Genomic DNA, 16,077 nt, shown 5'->3' on the forward strand with positions numbered 1-16,077 from the left:
TTGGTGTTACTTTGCCACGTACCCCCTACCTGAGCATTGTTGCAGACCATTTAGACCTTTTCATGGAACCAGTATGCCGTGATGGCTGTGGCCTCCTTCAGCAGGATACTATGCCCTAGCACAAAAATGGTTCTGTGAGACATGCACTGCAAACAAGTCCAATCCATGGAGACTTCACCTTGCAACTTACAGGACTTAAAGAATCTGTTACTAACACATTGGTGCCAGATAACACAGCACACCTTCAGGGGGTCTAGTGGAGTCCATGCCTCAATGGGTGAGGTGTGTTTTGGCAGTACAAGGGGGACTCAACTTAGACAAATGGTCATAATTTTATGACAAATCAAAGCTTACTGGAAAGGACAGACAGACTCTAGACCCGAGTACACTGCCTGTAAGAGAAGCTCAGAGCTGAACAGACACCTCTCTCACACAGTGTCTGTAAAGGTATCTTTACAGATATTGGTATCTTTCGAGGAGCAGCCAATCAGAAAGCAGATCTAGAAACTGATTCCCCAAAGTTTGTGCCAAGGTACAATAAAGAAGAAGCTGAACCCCAAATCTGAATGTGAAAAAGATCACTACTCCCAAAGGTTTCATGACAGGAATAAAGAACCTGAACCTCATACTAGTTAAAAGGAATTACCTCATCTAATGGTACATTTCAACAATTTTTTTATATGTCCAGATTGGTTCAATAGTAATACTCACAGTAATGATTTAATTCCTTCATTCCTATCCCAAGACATTTTTTATGAGTTCAAAAACCAACATGGAACTTGTGGAAATTATTAGAAAATAAACACTTGTTCTTCTGCATTAATGTGTCTGTATAAAATCCTCCACTAACCTTCTGAAATATTCCACAAGATGTTGAGCTTCTTCACAGAGCTGATGGTGGTCACTGGAGACTATTCTATTTTCTGAACCATTTATTCAATTCATGGTCGCGGTACTGAAGAAATATATTTTATTATCGGAGTATTAAAGGTTTTTTAGGGAAGTGCTGTTTATTTAGGGCTTATGCTATTTAGCTCAGACGCAGTTACTTATCTTACTATGTATCTCCCACCCTCTAGAGCAGGGTTGTTAAACTCATGTTACCACGTGGGCCACAAACAACCCACTTTGACCAACAGTAGGTCTGACCAGTGAAACTCCCCTTTCTGACAATGCAAAAGACTCTACCTGCACATTTATTCCCTGAGATATCTTATTAGGAGAAAAAGAATTGTAGTTTGAACAGTACATCTAAGGTTTTCCACATAATAAAGAAATGCAGCTGTAGGAAAGAATTTCTGGTAGCTCATTCTCCAGACTGCCCTGTAATTATAGGAAAGGTTTTTGAATTCACAGAAAATTCTCTTTAAAACAACAAACAAACCAAAACATTTAGTCTCATTGTGAAAAGAAAATTCTATAGTAAACAGTGAAAACGGGAACCTTTCTGTCTTTTAATTGTTTATTTATTACTTAATTACTTTGCTGAAGTCTGGATGGTGATGGGGGAGGTCCTTATTAGTAGGAAAATGTTATTTGTGGCCCCCAGCTCTTATGTTTGACTACCCATTTTTAGGATTAGGGGTATCGGCTCTAAAAAACCTCTGGTGACTTCTGATAAGTAACAACTTCTGTGAACTCAGGCACTAAATACTCTATGCTTTACATCAAGAGAAGTGCAGGATCTGGCTTGCCTAGAGATTTATTGTTTAACCAGTTTTGCTAATAGGATTTTCAGTTACCCAGGTTCAATAACACTGTTTTAATCAAATGGTCAAACAGGAAAACTAATAGATTTCTCTTAAATAAAAATAATCAATGCAAAGTACCTTAATTACTGAACATGGATTTGTTTTGTTTACTGTCACATCACTACTAGAGGCCCCATACTAACCCAGGAAAATAATATATATAAACTGACCACATCATGTGAAAATATTATATAAAAATCCCATGTCTGATATTGCCTTTACATGTTAGACAGGCATCTTCCTTATCTGTTTTTAAATCACGTCTTAAAAAATATCTATTTACCTTGGCTTTCAGCAGGACTTGATGTCTCTTAATATGTTTCTTATTAATTATATTATGTTTAATTTTAAGATATTCTATATGTAATAGCTAGGTTTCATTTGACGTAGACGTGACGTCGACGTAAAGCGCGAAATTTGACTGGCGGTCGGAAGTGAAAAAGATAAGCGCAAAATCACAGACAGACAGTACGCAAAATGCCTATGTCCTGTTGTGTTTACGGATGCTCCAGTAGGTCGACCAGAGAAACTGATAAACGGTATTTTAGGGTACCAAAAATAGCCCAACGAAGAGGAGAAAAATGGAAAATTCTAACCGAAAAACGTAGGAAAAAATGGATTTTAAATTTACGTTTACAGTCGGGAGGAGCAGAGTCTGCCAATGCCCGTGTCTGCAGCGACCACTTCGTCAGAGGTAATGTTATGTTTGCAAACGAACTTATTAGCATTAGGTTGTCGTTAAATTCTCGTTTACTTAGTGCTTTTAAGTTAGTAGTCTAATATTGACTTGATTGGGACTATAGGCTGCCCAAGTGCTTTGGATGACGAAGAGTCGGAGGACTGGGCTCCGACGGTCAATCTCGGCTACGAACGAAAACCCAGATCGGAATCAGTTCTCAAACGAGAGAAAAGAATGAAGCTTAAGGCAGAACAGCATCGATGTGCAGAGGCGATTTTGGATATGCAACAGACGGCTGAGAGCCCGGATTTGAGCCTAGTGACAGTGGAGAACAGGCTACTAACCCTGCCATACAATTGCAATGAGCTGCAATCACTTCTCCATCCTCCTTTGCAATTACCCAAGTCTTCAGAGGTGTCTCGTTAGACCGCTGAGAATGGTTTACCTTGAAACAAACAACTGTCACTCTAACGAAGTCCTAAGGATGTGGCATGTTTGTTGACGTTAAAGCCGCTACCGCTAACTGTTAGCGTGTTTAAGATAAAGCAATATAAGAACAAACACTCACCCTTGCAAACACCAAACTGTATCCATCACGGAGACGTTTTGTTCCAAGGTTGTGGACCCACCCGCTGACAAAAAAATTGTACGCCTCCAGACTCTTGAAAGCTTTCATTTGCTGCCTAGTGTAGTAAGAAGTCTGGAGGACCAAGTAGTTGGTGATATCCACAGCCTCGATAGTAGGCAAATCCTTTACTTCTGTGGTGTATTCGGACATTTTCAAAGAATACGGATCACGTCCGATATATTTTTTAACTATCTGTTTATATCTCTCCCGAGAAACGGGGTCTAAAGTTGCACAATAGCTGCTCTCCTGACTCTCCACAGTGTCCTCCATGTTTACTTCCGCCCTCCACTCAAAAATCGCGCTGCCTCCGCACGTCATCAGAACCACGTGACCGCAACCCAACTATTTAAACTGTTTTCTCTTTGTTTTATATTTGTAGCACTTCGGCCAACATTGCTGGATGTATAGTGCGTTATAAATAAAGATGCTATGCTATGCTATGCTATGTTGAAATGTTTTTTCTATCACCGGCGCAGGGTGATGGAGCTATAGCTCCTTTTTGTTTCTTCTTCTTCTAAAAGTTTAAATAAAGTTTATGAAGAAAGAAATCGCCACGTCTTGTAAAACGATCTAAAACAACACCCTGTACCATCGGAAAAACTATTATCGCCAGTCATTAACGCTTCACACCACAAACAATGGAATATTGTGTCTTCTAAAAAATATAAAAACGAAAATAAAATGTATTAAAAATGTACGAACGAACAAACAAAAATGCGGAGACGCGCAGAGAAATCTTTGGACAAATAGAAATCGAAATGTTGCACCACGTGACCAAACACGGAAGTAAACTTTTCATTCAGAGGGAAGGCAACGGTGTTAGCTTGTGCTTCAACTTTGAACCATCTCGCTGGGACTAGAAGACCGTGACTTTGTCATTTCTAAGTATTTAGTGGATTAAGTGGAAAGGAGACCATGACCCAGGCGGAGAAAGAGCAGGATAACGGGAAGGACAAAGAAAAGGAGCGAGAGAGGGAGAAAGAGAAGGAGCAGCAGCGCGGGGTGAAAAGACCCATCGCTCCTCCGGCGATACCAGAGCCTCCTCAAGAGGTGAGACGGAAAATGAAGTACCCAGCTGTTGTATACATGAACTATAGCCGTATATATGCCAGAAATCTATATTGTATTTTTCATGAACATTTTGTTCTCACTTGACACATGCTAAACTATTGTGATGGTGCGTTTACTATCGTATTAGTACACTGTTTTAGTAGTACACCGTTGCTAAATGGGTCTATAACCTGCTACATGTGGCAACAAGGTTTAAAGCTCAGAGTTGTTGAGTTAAAGCTGATATTGAAATATTTTAGCTCTTAATTGTTGACCTCTTTTTGTTTTTCCCAACACGGATGAAAACACGTGTTAACCCTTCTGATTTAAGCCCCTCTTTAAAGTTTCAGGAGCTTAGATGTGGTAGATGTGGAAACTAGGTTTAACAGTCAGTATCTTTGTTTGGGGTTAAGACTAGCTGCAAGGATGACGGGGTTTGGGCTCTTTTTAAAGGCTTAAACCTAATGATACAGCATGTAGTGTTTTCGTTTTTGTGCTGGCATTAATGCACGTCTAACATTATGCCAACAGCTCAGCTCCAGTGTGGTGTGGAAGATATAGACCAGGGGTGTCAAACTCAAATACACAGTGGGCCAAAATTCAAAATGGAACAAAGTCGCGGGCTAACATTAATATTTATTGGAAAAAAAAATCTTCCTCCAGATGTAAGAATGAATCTTTTCTTATGGACTCAAACAAGTTTAGCTGAAAAACTGAATATGGAACAAGCAAAGCTTAATACTAAACGATATATATATTAGCTGTATAATACCAGTAGGCCAGCTCTAATAGTAATTTGGTATGGCTTCGCCGGCCAAATGTAATTAGGCTGTGGGCCAAATTTGGCCCGCGGGCCAGAGTTTGACACCTATGATATAGACTATCCTGCACATAGCTCTGACCTCACCAGAGCCCTTGGATGGAAACAGATCCATGCAACCAGTTTCCAAAAACTAGTGGCCAGTCTTTCCATAAGTAGAGGCTGCGCAGGTGTCCACAGTTGCTCTTTTGTTGGGTGAAACTTGAAATTTCTATTCTTTTTCACAGCAAATACAAAGCAATTTTGTAGTTGTCATCCACACTGGATCGAGGACGCTCCGTATTGGCCGAGCAACGGACACCCTTCCAGTGACGGTCCCACATGTAATAGCACGCAGGCACAAGCAAAGTGGCCAGCCCTGCTATGAAGATGCATGGCTGTTGAGAGAAGGTCTAAATGTATGTGACTCAAAACCAGGTGCACCCATAATACAACTTCACTGTTGTCAAATTAAATGGTGTCATTTTTAAGTGTTTATCCTTATTGTTTTGTCTTAATATCCAACAGAAACCAGAAAGCAACGAGCAGAGGCAGAATGGCCTTAAAATGGTTGATCAGGCTATATGGTCCAAGAAGATGTCAAACGGAGTGCGGAGGACTCCTGTGTCTGCTGATCAGGTATGGTTATAAAAGAGAAATTAGGGAAGAAAGCAACACAATGCAGTGTGATTCTCTTCTATCTTATACAATAAAGAAATAAAGACCTTAAGGTCCTATAGCAACTTAGTAAGGTTTGAATAGCTGATATACAATATAGAAAATAACTCTTTTCATTAATTGATTATGATGTTAATCCATAAAAGTATTTTCTTATAGCAGTGGTTCAGTTTTGTATGTTTGTTTTTAGGCCAGAGCGTATAACTGTCAGATCCGTCCTGCGGTGCTAGACAGCAGCTCCAGAGTGAAGTGGACAAACACAACCCACCATCCTCCTTATTTGGTTGGAGAGGAGGTCGGTGAATGTATTAGAGCAAACTCGTAACTTCTGTGAAATATGACTTGTTAAGCCATTTTCATTACCTAAAGCCTTGATTAATTTTTACCCCCCCATTTCTGCTATTGCACAGGCTCTTTATGTGAATCCAACAGACTGTTACAACATCCACTGGCCTGTAGTCAGAGGTCAGCTCAATGTGCATGCTGGTCCTGGAGGCTCACTGACTGCTGTCCTGGCTGACCTTGAGACAATTTGGAGTCATGTGATTCAGAAGCATCTGGAGATCCCTCTCAAAGATTTAAAGGTAGGAGAAAACTTCTCAGTTCTATAGCAGGATGCAGTAGTCTTGATAAATCCTCATTTCTTTATATTAGTATAAAAAATAAGACTCTATCTATCTAGCTGTCTAGCTAGCTAGCTGCTTCTGTAATAGAGGCTTTCTACAGGCTTTGTGCTCCATACTTTCAAACAGATGATCATCCACATTAATCATCAGTTGCTCATTTCGCATTATTTCTTTTAGTATTACAGATGTATCCTGTTGGTCCCTGACATCTACAACAGACAGCACATCAAAGAGGTTGTGAACATGCTGCTGCTCAATATAGGGTTCTCAGGTATTACACAATCTTCACACGTAACTAAGTGGAAATTTCTTTGTTTCCATCAACTTACTTCCTGGTCTTTTTGTGTGTAGCTATCATTGTGCACCAGGAGTCGGTGTGTGCTACTTTTGGCAGTGGGTTGAGTAGCGCTTGTGTCGTGGATGTAGGCGACCAGAAGACCAGTATCTGTTGTGTGGAGGACGGAGTGTCACATCGAAACTCCAGGTGGGGCTCAAAACTCACGTTTATGTTTGATTAAATGAAATATATTTAATATTTAATTATTTGACCCGGTTGTCACAGACAACAAACACAGAACAGTGAATATTTAATTTTAAAACTCATGTTAGTTTCACTTCCTGCTTTTATTGCATTATTTAGCAAATGTCTTACATGGTATCTTGTATTTGTGGGACTTTGCAGGTTGTGTTTAGCATACGGTGGCTCAGATGTGACCCGCACTTTCTTCTGGCTCCTGCAGAGGGCAGGATTTCCCTACAGAGATTGTCAACTGTCTAACAGACTAGACTGTCAGCTCCTGCAGCATCTGAAAGAGACCTTCTGCCATCTAGATCAAGTGTGTGTTAGTCAGGGTGGGAGGGAGGGTGTTAGTGTCTGTGCATTACAATGATTTGTTAGCATCTTTGAGTATTTAGCCATACTCACTTCTAAATAATCGATGGAGCAATTTTAAGTACATATTAACTACAAAATCGTTTTTCTGTTTTCTCTTAACAGGACATATCAGGGCTACAAGATCATGAATTTCAGACACGTTTTCCAGAGGCCCCGGCTCTTCTGTACCAGGTTCGACTTGGGGATGAGAAACTACAGGTAATTATATCAGAAGGTAAAGACGATGCTGTTTTGATACTGGTGCTGAACTACTTTTCTGTCTTCTTTATAGGCACCCATGGGCCTTTTTTACCCGACGACGTTTGGGATTGTAGGTCAGAAGATGTCATCGCTTCAGTTCCGTTCCCAAGGCGACTCAGAGGACCCTCATGATGAACACTACCTCCTTGCTACACAGAGCAAACAGGACCAGGTAAAACACACACACACATACAGGTTTCAGAGACTGAAACCAATGAAACCAAATGGTTCTCAGCTATTTTTTTACTTAATTATTTTCTCCAATAGTCCTCCAAATCAGCTGCAGACAGGAAAGCTATTTCCAGACCAAGTGGATGTTTGGAAGGGGAGATGAGCAATCAGGGAGGGACTGGGGACCTGTCAGATCTACCCAGGAGCTGTGGGAGTGGTGGAGGAGGAGGAGGGATGCAGGGGGAAACAGAGCTTGGGGCTGCCCATGGAGAGTCCCTGATGGGAGCAGGAGAGGTGGAAGAGCCTGTGTCTGCCCATCTGTCCAGGAAGACGGCCATCATGAGCCAATTTGAGAGCAAAGCATTGGGATTAGATAAGGCAGTCCTGCATAGCATCGACTGCTGTGGTAAGTGATGAAGTTAATTTTTGTTTTTATATTCAAAGATCTAGCGATGAGAATAAAAACTTCCATGGAATATCCTGTTTGAGCCTCTGTACTCATTTCATTTACAGCATCAGATGAAACCAAACGAAAGATGTACAGCTCCATCCTGGTTGTGGGAGGGGGGCTCATGTTTCATGGAGTTCAGGAATTCCTTCTTCACCGCATCATCAACAAGATGCCACCATCCTTCAGAAGGCTGGTAGACAATGTGGAAGTTGTCACACGTCCAAAGGTACCCCAAAATTACCTTAGTATATCTCAGAAAAGGTCACAGACCTGCATCTGTCTTCAAAAGACAGATAACTTTATACTGCAGACTGATCCTGTAATGTATTTTATATGACACGTATGTGCTCTAGGACATGGATCCTCGGCTGATCTCATGGAAAGGTGGAGCAGTGCTGGCATGTTTGGACACCACGCAAGAAATGTGGATCCACCAGAGGGAATGGCACCGCTTTGGTGTCCGAATGCTCCGTGAAAGAGCTGCCTTTGTGTGGTGAAAACAGGCTCTTCTTACTTGAAATGGTGACTCAAACTGTCCCACTGTTCAGTGGACTGCAGAAGGATGAAATTGGCAAACTGTCGAGCACATTTCTGCAGTAAATAAAGGAAGAGTGAGAACTGTTTTTCCAGAAAAAAGATTTAATTCCTTAAATAAACTCTATACATAGTGTGACAGCAAATTCTGACAATTCTAGCACAGTCACCAGTGTTTTTTCAGTGTTTTTTTTTCCTGGCTGTTTAAGACAATGCAGATATTTCTGTTACTTCTGAACAGTATTAAATAAGTTTGACAGTTTTATGTCATGTACTGCAGTTGTATCACAATGCTCTGAATGTTCATGAATGTCTGGAATTCTAAATACAGTAAACCCATGATACCTGGTATAAGATATTTGGAATTAATAGAAACATTAAGTGATTAAGTGTACTCTTTGGAATTATATCATAGTCACACACAAGACTGATATAATCAAGTCTTAATCAACTTTTGCAATTTGAGTTAAAAAAAAGACAATGTATACCTGTGCCATTACCAAATTATCCATTGATTTTAGATATCCTAACAATTAGTGCTGAGCCAAAGGTGTGATACTGCTATTAGTACCGACCAACTCTTTGTGGAACCAAGCTGTGTCATTACCAAATGTGACAATAATAGCAGGAGACACACTCAGTATTTTTTTTTTATTCAACAGAAGGATACAAAAAAATACATTAGCTGATGACTCCCAGGAACCATAACCCATATCTAAGAAACTGGTGACATTGCAAGTTGGAAAAGCCGACGCAGAAAATGAGGGAAGAAGTGATGTGGATAGCTGTGGTATCAGCCGTTCTGGCCCCTACGTGTAGGAATTCCCAGAAAGGCGTCAAGAAACTGCTTGTGACAGTGACAGCTGATGAGGAAGGGCCTTAGCACTGTGACTTTATCATCTTTCCTTGGCTTCTAAGACACTGTGCAAGGCCCCACGCCTACACGGCATGTGTAGGCGTTTACCTAGAGAGAGGAGCAGGTAATATAACAGTCAGGCAGTGTTTTCATATCACGGCCATATATAATCAGTTTCTTTGTTAGGCTAGGTCCCCCAAGGTAATAACCTAAATGCATTCATGAGTAATAATGAGTAATGTTAAAATGCATAAAAAAAAGGAGTTAATTGTTTACTCTTCAGCTATAAAAGGCTGAGGGCTACTTTCCAGTAGGGTGATGGTGTTGCCATAGGTCCATGTAGTAGGAGGCTGAAGAGTACCACTGGCCACCCCCCAGTATTTTTTGTTAATGATCAAGTGATCAGATCATGATAACCCTAACAGTTATTACACAAAAGTAGCACTTATCTAGAACTCAGTACAATGTAACCTTAGTAAAGAAATGCAAATAGATATAACACAAGAAAACTACAAAAACCTTTCCATCAATATGACCACTAGGGCTGCCACAAACGATTATTTTGATAGTCGACTAGTCACCGATTATTTTTGCGATTAGTCGACTAATCAGATCATGCATCCATTGGACATAAAACGTACAGCTTATTGCACCAGCAGCATCTGCTCTTATATAACTATGATTAGCTTACAGCTTGAAGTGTTTAAGGTATGTGCTAACTAAAAATAAAGTCAAGATGATAGTTTATTAAATTTTAATGACATTTGCAGATTGTTTCGGTGGAGTTTAATAAACTCAGCCGTCTGCTCCTTGCTATCTAAAATATAGGGTGGACCATTTATATGGATACACCGTAATAAAATGGGAATGGTTGGTGATATTAAAGTCCTGTTTGTGGCACATTAGTATATGTGAGGGGGCAAACTCCTCAAGATGGGTGGTGACCAGTGTTGGGTAAGTTACTTTAAATTAGTAACTTAGTTACATTACTAGTTACTTCTATCAAAAGTAACTCAGTTACTTCAAGTTACTTGTTACTTTCAAAGTAACTAGTTACTAGGGAAAGTAACTTTGGTTTTACTCAGAATTCTCTTGTTAATGTGTTGCTTCCGTAACTGGATACCCAGCAAAATTGACAGTCTTCTAGCTTGCTTACTTGCCACAAGTGCACTGTGCCACCTACCAATAGAAAGGAAAAAATAATGTGGATATTTCCACAAGAGAAATCCCACGCCTGGACCGTCGTTGACTGCTGCCATGATTCTAGCCTACATCACAGCATCATGTGCGCTTTTTACATCCAACACGTACAATGCAGTTGTGGTGCTTTTGATTGTACTCAAACTCGGAAATTCTGCCTTCCGAATAGGAAGATGTAGGTAACACCAGACTGCAAATGAGCTGCATACAGGGCTGAACTGGGACAAAAAATCAGCCCGGGCATTTGGACTAGAGACCGGCCCACCATTACAGGAAAAATCATAAAGCCTTTGAATGAAAACAAACGCTGTTGTGACACAGTTTTGATGGTATATATGCATCAATCTATCAATCGTTTGTTATAAGATTCAAATAATTATTTTTTAAAAGCTAGGTATTTTAAATGAGAATAAGAAAGAAAAGTACTTCTTTGTGCCCACCTCTCCCTGTTAATGCCCTACCTGCCCCCCTGGCAAAACTTTGCTAGACACGCCCCTGCACAGTTACCAGCTGTCAGCTACCTAAAAAAGGATCCTGGTGTTATTTGTCTCTCAGAAACAGTTCATAACTTCCCTTCAACTCATTCATGTCACCTAAAAGGTAAACCTGTTTCTCCATCACCTGTTCAGCTCTGATGATTCAGTAAGGACATCTCCTGGTTTCATCTTCATGTTTCACTCTCACCACATTCAAACCGATATCATGACCAGCAGGTTTACAGCTGTGGCTCCAGCAAATATCAGCTGATACTAGAAAGAAATATTAAATAAATTCTAACAACAGCTGATCAAGCTTAAACGTGCTGCTGTTGTTTAGCGCGACCTCCGCTGGTTTCTTCTTTCTGGCGCAAAGTGGGCGATAAATAAACAAGAGAGAAAAGCCGATCAGCTGATCATTGATGGGAGAGAATGAGAGGAGAAGAGGCAGCTGTGCAGCAAAGACACGAAATAACTCCAGCTTTGTGTCTTTTTCATTGTAGCTGAAGTACGGGACAAACTCTTCCTTTTCACCTCAATACAAAACGCGTAATATTTTCTCTGAATACGGGACGATTTCGTTTTTTAGGGGACAGTTGGCAACCCTAATAATTAACCTTATGAATAAAATAAAGTTCCACATCATTAACATCATAGCACCCACCCAGCTGTATAGAAACTCCGTCATGCCAGCTAGCACGCAGTACGAAAAAGTCAGCACAACGAGAATAAACTCGGTTTATATCTGACCCAGATAGACTGCAGGTCATAACTTCTTACCTGAAGTTCAGTTCACCTGACACTTAGGCCGGCGGCTGCCTCGGCTCTCTGCTCCTCCTGCCTCCCCTTTCCCTCATCCACCTATTGGCCTCCACCACCACAAAAAATAGTGCTTTGTTGTGTATCTGACGGACGAAAGCCAAACCAATGCCACACCACTGCAGTTGCAGCATTTTTACAAACCAATTCTGGTTCATCCGTTTCATTTAACGATCCGCTTTCACTCTCCTCATTCTCCGTCGCCGCCGTGCTTTTTCCGCCATGTGCATATGAAAACAAAGGCACTGCGCATGCGCGTTTTACCCATATTCTATCGCAATATTTCATTTTCTTATCGTTGCCCAACATTATACTGGTATTACCGTGAACGGTATGATATGGGCCAGCCCTAGGTGCCAGGTCCGATCATTTCTAGATGAACAGTTTCCTGGAAAGTGGATTGGTTGTCGTGGGCCAGTTGAATGGCCCCCAAGGTCTCCCGATCTGACCCCCTTAGACTTTTATCTTTGGGGTCATCTGAAGGCAATTGTCTATGGTGTGAAGATACGAGATGTGCAGCACCTGAAACTACGGATACTGGATGCCTGTGCTGGCATTTCTCCTGTGGTGTTGCTATCAGTGTGTGAAGAGTGGGAGAAGAGGGTTGACAATCCAGCCGACTTCTAAATGGCCACCATGGTCACCACCTATCTTGAGGAGTTTGCCCCTCAGATATACTAATGTGCCACAAACAGGACTTTAATATCACCAACCATTCCCATGTTATTACAGTGTATCCATATAAATGGCACACCCTATATAACAGGACACCGGAGTATATTCTTGAGCATCTCACACTTCTGATAATCAGTTGTCTGCTTGACGTTTATTCAGTTGTGTAAAAACTATAACTTTAATCTCAGCCAAACCGATTTACTCAGGAATAAATAAAATACTAAAAAAAGCCAAACAATATCACTTTTAAGTTATCTAAGTGACTTACATATCATCTTTAACCTAAGTAGCGAAAGACGGCGGTGGTTTTGAAAACGATTTGCCGGGAGTCCAGTGTTCTCACCGGCTCTAGTGAGCCTTGAATCCCGGCTAGCTATCGAGCTGGTGGGTAACAGACGTCTCTGAAAACGTCGGAGCGCTTTTGAAAATATATGTCTTGATAAGCTGAGCAGATATTTGAAGTTTACACAGCTACATTCTTGCCTGAAAATATGTTAAATGTTTATTTTGTGAGCCAGAAAGAATAATAAGAGTAATATTAAAACTAACTAGCTGCCGTCATTGTTGACAACTGAGCAGGGCCGCGCTATGAATTCTGGGACACAGCTTCTTCTTCTTCAGGGTTTAACGGCAGCTGGCATCCTTGTACATGCAGTGCTGCCGTCTTCTGTTTCAGTCTGTTATTACACTCTTAAATCCTACTACTTATTCCTGCGTCTTTTGGGATCTTACAAAGCGTCAAATGACGCGTCAACTATTAAATTAGTCGTCGACAATTTTAATAGTCGACGTAATCGTGACTAGTCGATTAATCGTGGCAGCCCTAATGACTACACAAGCACATATACAGCAAACTGACATGCACATTTTGTTTCTGTGTCATTCATCCTTTGAAATTAATTTCACTTTACATATGAGCTGATACTAAAATGGACTGTTTAATAAAAAAAGACAATAAAAAATTCTCACCTTCCTCATCCTCCTCCACCCATTGGTGGAGGACTGGGCCCTGCACCATGGTTTATTCTTCCCATCCTCCTTCTGCCACCAGGTGGACCTGGAGGACTGTATAACCAACAGTAGACAAGAATGTGAGGAACAAGTGGTATAAATTAGTGCTGTCAGCGTTAATGCGTTAAACAGCTTAAATATAAATTAATTCAAGTGCTGAAATGAGCAACAGCTTTGTTAAACTGCATTTGTCATTCTCTGGATTATGACAATTTTTTAGATACAACTGAAAAAGAAATAACATCACATGCATCTTATTAGCTTTGTGTTACACATGACACACAATTCCTAATAAGCTAGCTTGCTCCTACATCGGATTACGTAATTTTCAGTGTTTAACATAAAGGTAGTGCAGAATTGGTGTTCAGTGTGTGTATGTGTGTGTGACACAACTAATGGTGTTTCAGGGACTTACCCTCTGCCGTCAGTGAAGCGTGATGAAACAGAGCTTCCATTCTTTGACATGTCGGGGTGAAACATGGTTTTGAAACTGGTAAAAGAAAAAAAAGAGTGGGGGCTTGTGCTTAATTCAGAATAAACCATAATGGAGGCTCTAAGAAAAGCCTCTTGCTTACTCACTATATTGTAAGTTTATTACACCACATTCCAATCAGTTTTACAGGCAACAGATTAGCAGTATTAGAGAAACTGTAAGTCATCTATCTTTAGCGGAAGAAAGAGATTTTCAGCATCTTTTTAAGGTAGAAAAACACATGTGAAAATACAACAGTAAATACAATCAAACAACTCTTAACGAACCTTAAATACAGGCAATGAGAATATTAATGATTATTCAAAAGGTCACTCATCCATTATGTTAAATAAAGGTGGCTATTTTGTTTTATTTATTTCATTTAATTCTCATTTGACTTACAAGAGGCCAATAAACTCCACTGCTCCCCAGAAAAGATCAACCAGTAAAGACAGGCGCCATGGAGACTGTGCCCTGCTATCCAGGACCTGGCCTGATGGAGAAACACAGAGGTGGGTCAGACAGCAGGGCTCGGTGATGCTGTTCACATTGCAAGACGGGAATACATGTATAATAATCATGAGTGCACCAGCCAATTGTTAACCCGGATTTACTCCTTAGCTGGCCTTCAGTACACAAAGGCTAACAGCTAATCAGGGCATAAACGAGTTGCAGCACATTTCAAAACAGTTTTAAAGAAAGATAAATTTCGTTCCACTATGAAGTTGAAGCCCAAACGAAATCGCAGTCACATATCGGATTCTGGAAAAGCGACGAAGTTTTAAAACACCACCTAAGGTTCATCAGCTCAGCACTTCTTTCTGCTACGCAGATTCAACCAGGCTAGCTAACATCCTACATGGCTAAATGTAACCTAACACTTTTCACACATTCATGCGGTGGTTATGTTCTAAAATGTATAAAAACACCTAATAAATATCAAACAAACAAAGAATCCGTTAAAGCAGGGAAACCACTCACCGTTGGACACGTACACCATCTTCCAGAAAGTAACAGCAGCACTGCCACAGCTGTGTTTACGGTTGGCTTCGCATTTCCGGGTCTGTTGCTGCGTTATGTGACACGCATGCGCACCACACACAACAGCTACAACCACCTTACCTTACACTCATTATAGAAAAACATTTCAACGTCAAAAAAAACCCTACCCACATAGTAACTTATTTTTTATATGATTAATAGATATATCTATGTATTACAAAGAAAGGGGAGTGTCTGACGTTGCTCAAGTTATTACTTCTTGGAACTCAATCTACGACTCACTCTCTAGAAGGTGGGAGGCCCCATGAGTAACTGCTGTTGTCTGTATATAATAGGGCCGTACAGCATTTCCCCTAAAGCTTCAATATTACAGTAATAGTAATAAAAATGAATTGCTTGTATGAACGTGTGTGTGAATGGGTGAAAAACATTACACATTTCCACTACCACAACCCTGAACTAAATAAGCAGTTAAGAAAATGGATGGATTGATATTCTCCAGTCACTAGCATAACATTTTAAAAGAACAACTTAGTAATTCAGAGGAGATAGTAGAAGCACAAGTCTTTATTTTCTAGGGATCTTGTTCCATATTCTTTTTTTAATAAGAGCTCTTCATGATGCATGCAAAATAAAAAAGCTTTGCCTTACAATATAATACACACACGGTGTAAACCAGCCAACACATTCACAGCCAAACATCGGTCTATAAATAAGGAGCAATATATTATAACATTATAATGGAATACTGTTAAATATTTTCAAGTTGATCTACTTTTATGAATATTTGTCAGTCTGCAAAGAGACCCATGTTTGCTCACATCCAGCTTGGACAAAGAATGAAGGTTTGTGAAGGCATTCTGTGGAAGTCTATCTCAAGTAAATAAAAAGTAAAGCGTTTTGAACCTTTTCAAAAAAAAATGAAAATGTGAATAAATGAAAAAGTTCAGCACAGATGGAAACTGTCGGTTAAATAAAGGCATACTGTTGCTTTATCAACACAGAAACAGTCCAAATGCAACCAAAAGCTCAAAATACAACACATCAGACCAAGTTACTCATGA

The 16,077-nt window shown here is 40.3% G+C and overlaps 2 protein-coding genes across 2 annotated transcripts; one reads left to right on the forward strand and one right to left on the reverse strand.

The window, feature by feature from the left end:
* Positions 1-1,765: 1,765 nt before the first annotated feature.
* Positions 1,766-8,846, forward strand: actr8 (actin related protein 8). Its single transcript, XM_086277410.1, has 14 exons — positions 1,766-2,445; positions 2,555-4,108; positions 5,156-5,326; positions 5,436-5,546; positions 5,776-5,880; positions 5,996-6,169; positions 6,389-6,482; positions 6,563-6,695; positions 6,894-7,047; positions 7,209-7,304; positions 7,378-7,518; positions 7,614-7,923; positions 8,031-8,194; positions 8,322-8,846. Exons 2-14 carry the CDS (start codon positions 3,974-3,976, stop codon positions 8,463-8,465), a joined length of 1,932 nt encoding a protein of 643 aa, XP_086133536.1. The 5' UTR covers positions 1,766-2,445; positions 2,555-3,973; the 3' UTR covers positions 8,466-8,846.
* Positions 8,847-13,493: 4,647 nt separating this feature from the next.
* Positions 13,494-15,149, reverse strand: selenok (selenoprotein K). Its single transcript, XM_086277412.1, has 4 exons — positions 14,993-15,149; positions 14,414-14,504; positions 13,955-14,029; positions 13,494-13,593 (listed from the first exon to the last, which is right to left on the reverse strand). The coding sequence occupies exons 1-4, from the start codon at positions 15,009-15,011 to the stop codon at positions 13,494-13,496; spliced, it is 285 nt and encodes a 94-aa protein (XP_086133538.1). The 5' UTR covers positions 15,012-15,149.
* Positions 15,150-16,077: the final 928 nt, after the last annotated feature.

Source organism: Aulonocara sp. 'chitande type north' Nkhata Bay, linkage group LG20 (genome assembly GCF_057382095.1).
Source record: "Aulonocara sp. 'chitande type north' Nkhata Bay isolate Kocher_YH1m ecotype deep benthic linkage group LG20, A_spYH_male_GT1.1, whole genome shotgun sequence".
Lineage (NCBI taxonomy): Eukaryota > Metazoa > Chordata > Actinopteri > Cichliformes > Cichlidae > Aulonocara > Aulonocara sp. 'chitande type north' Nkhata Bay.

Coding starts and splice junctions, on each gene's coding strand:
- actr8 (XM_086277410.1), top strand. CDS start 3,974: ATGACCCAGGCGGAGAAAGAGCAGGATAACGGGAAGGACAAAGAAAAG. Junction 6,483..6,562: donor GCTCAATATAGGGTTCTCAG/GTATTACACAAT, acceptor TTTTGTGTGTAG/CTATCATTGTGCACCAGGAG. Junction 6,696..6,893: donor GTGTCACATCGAAACTCCAG/GTGGGGCTCAAA, acceptor GGGACTTTGCAG/GTTGTGTTTAGCATACGGTG.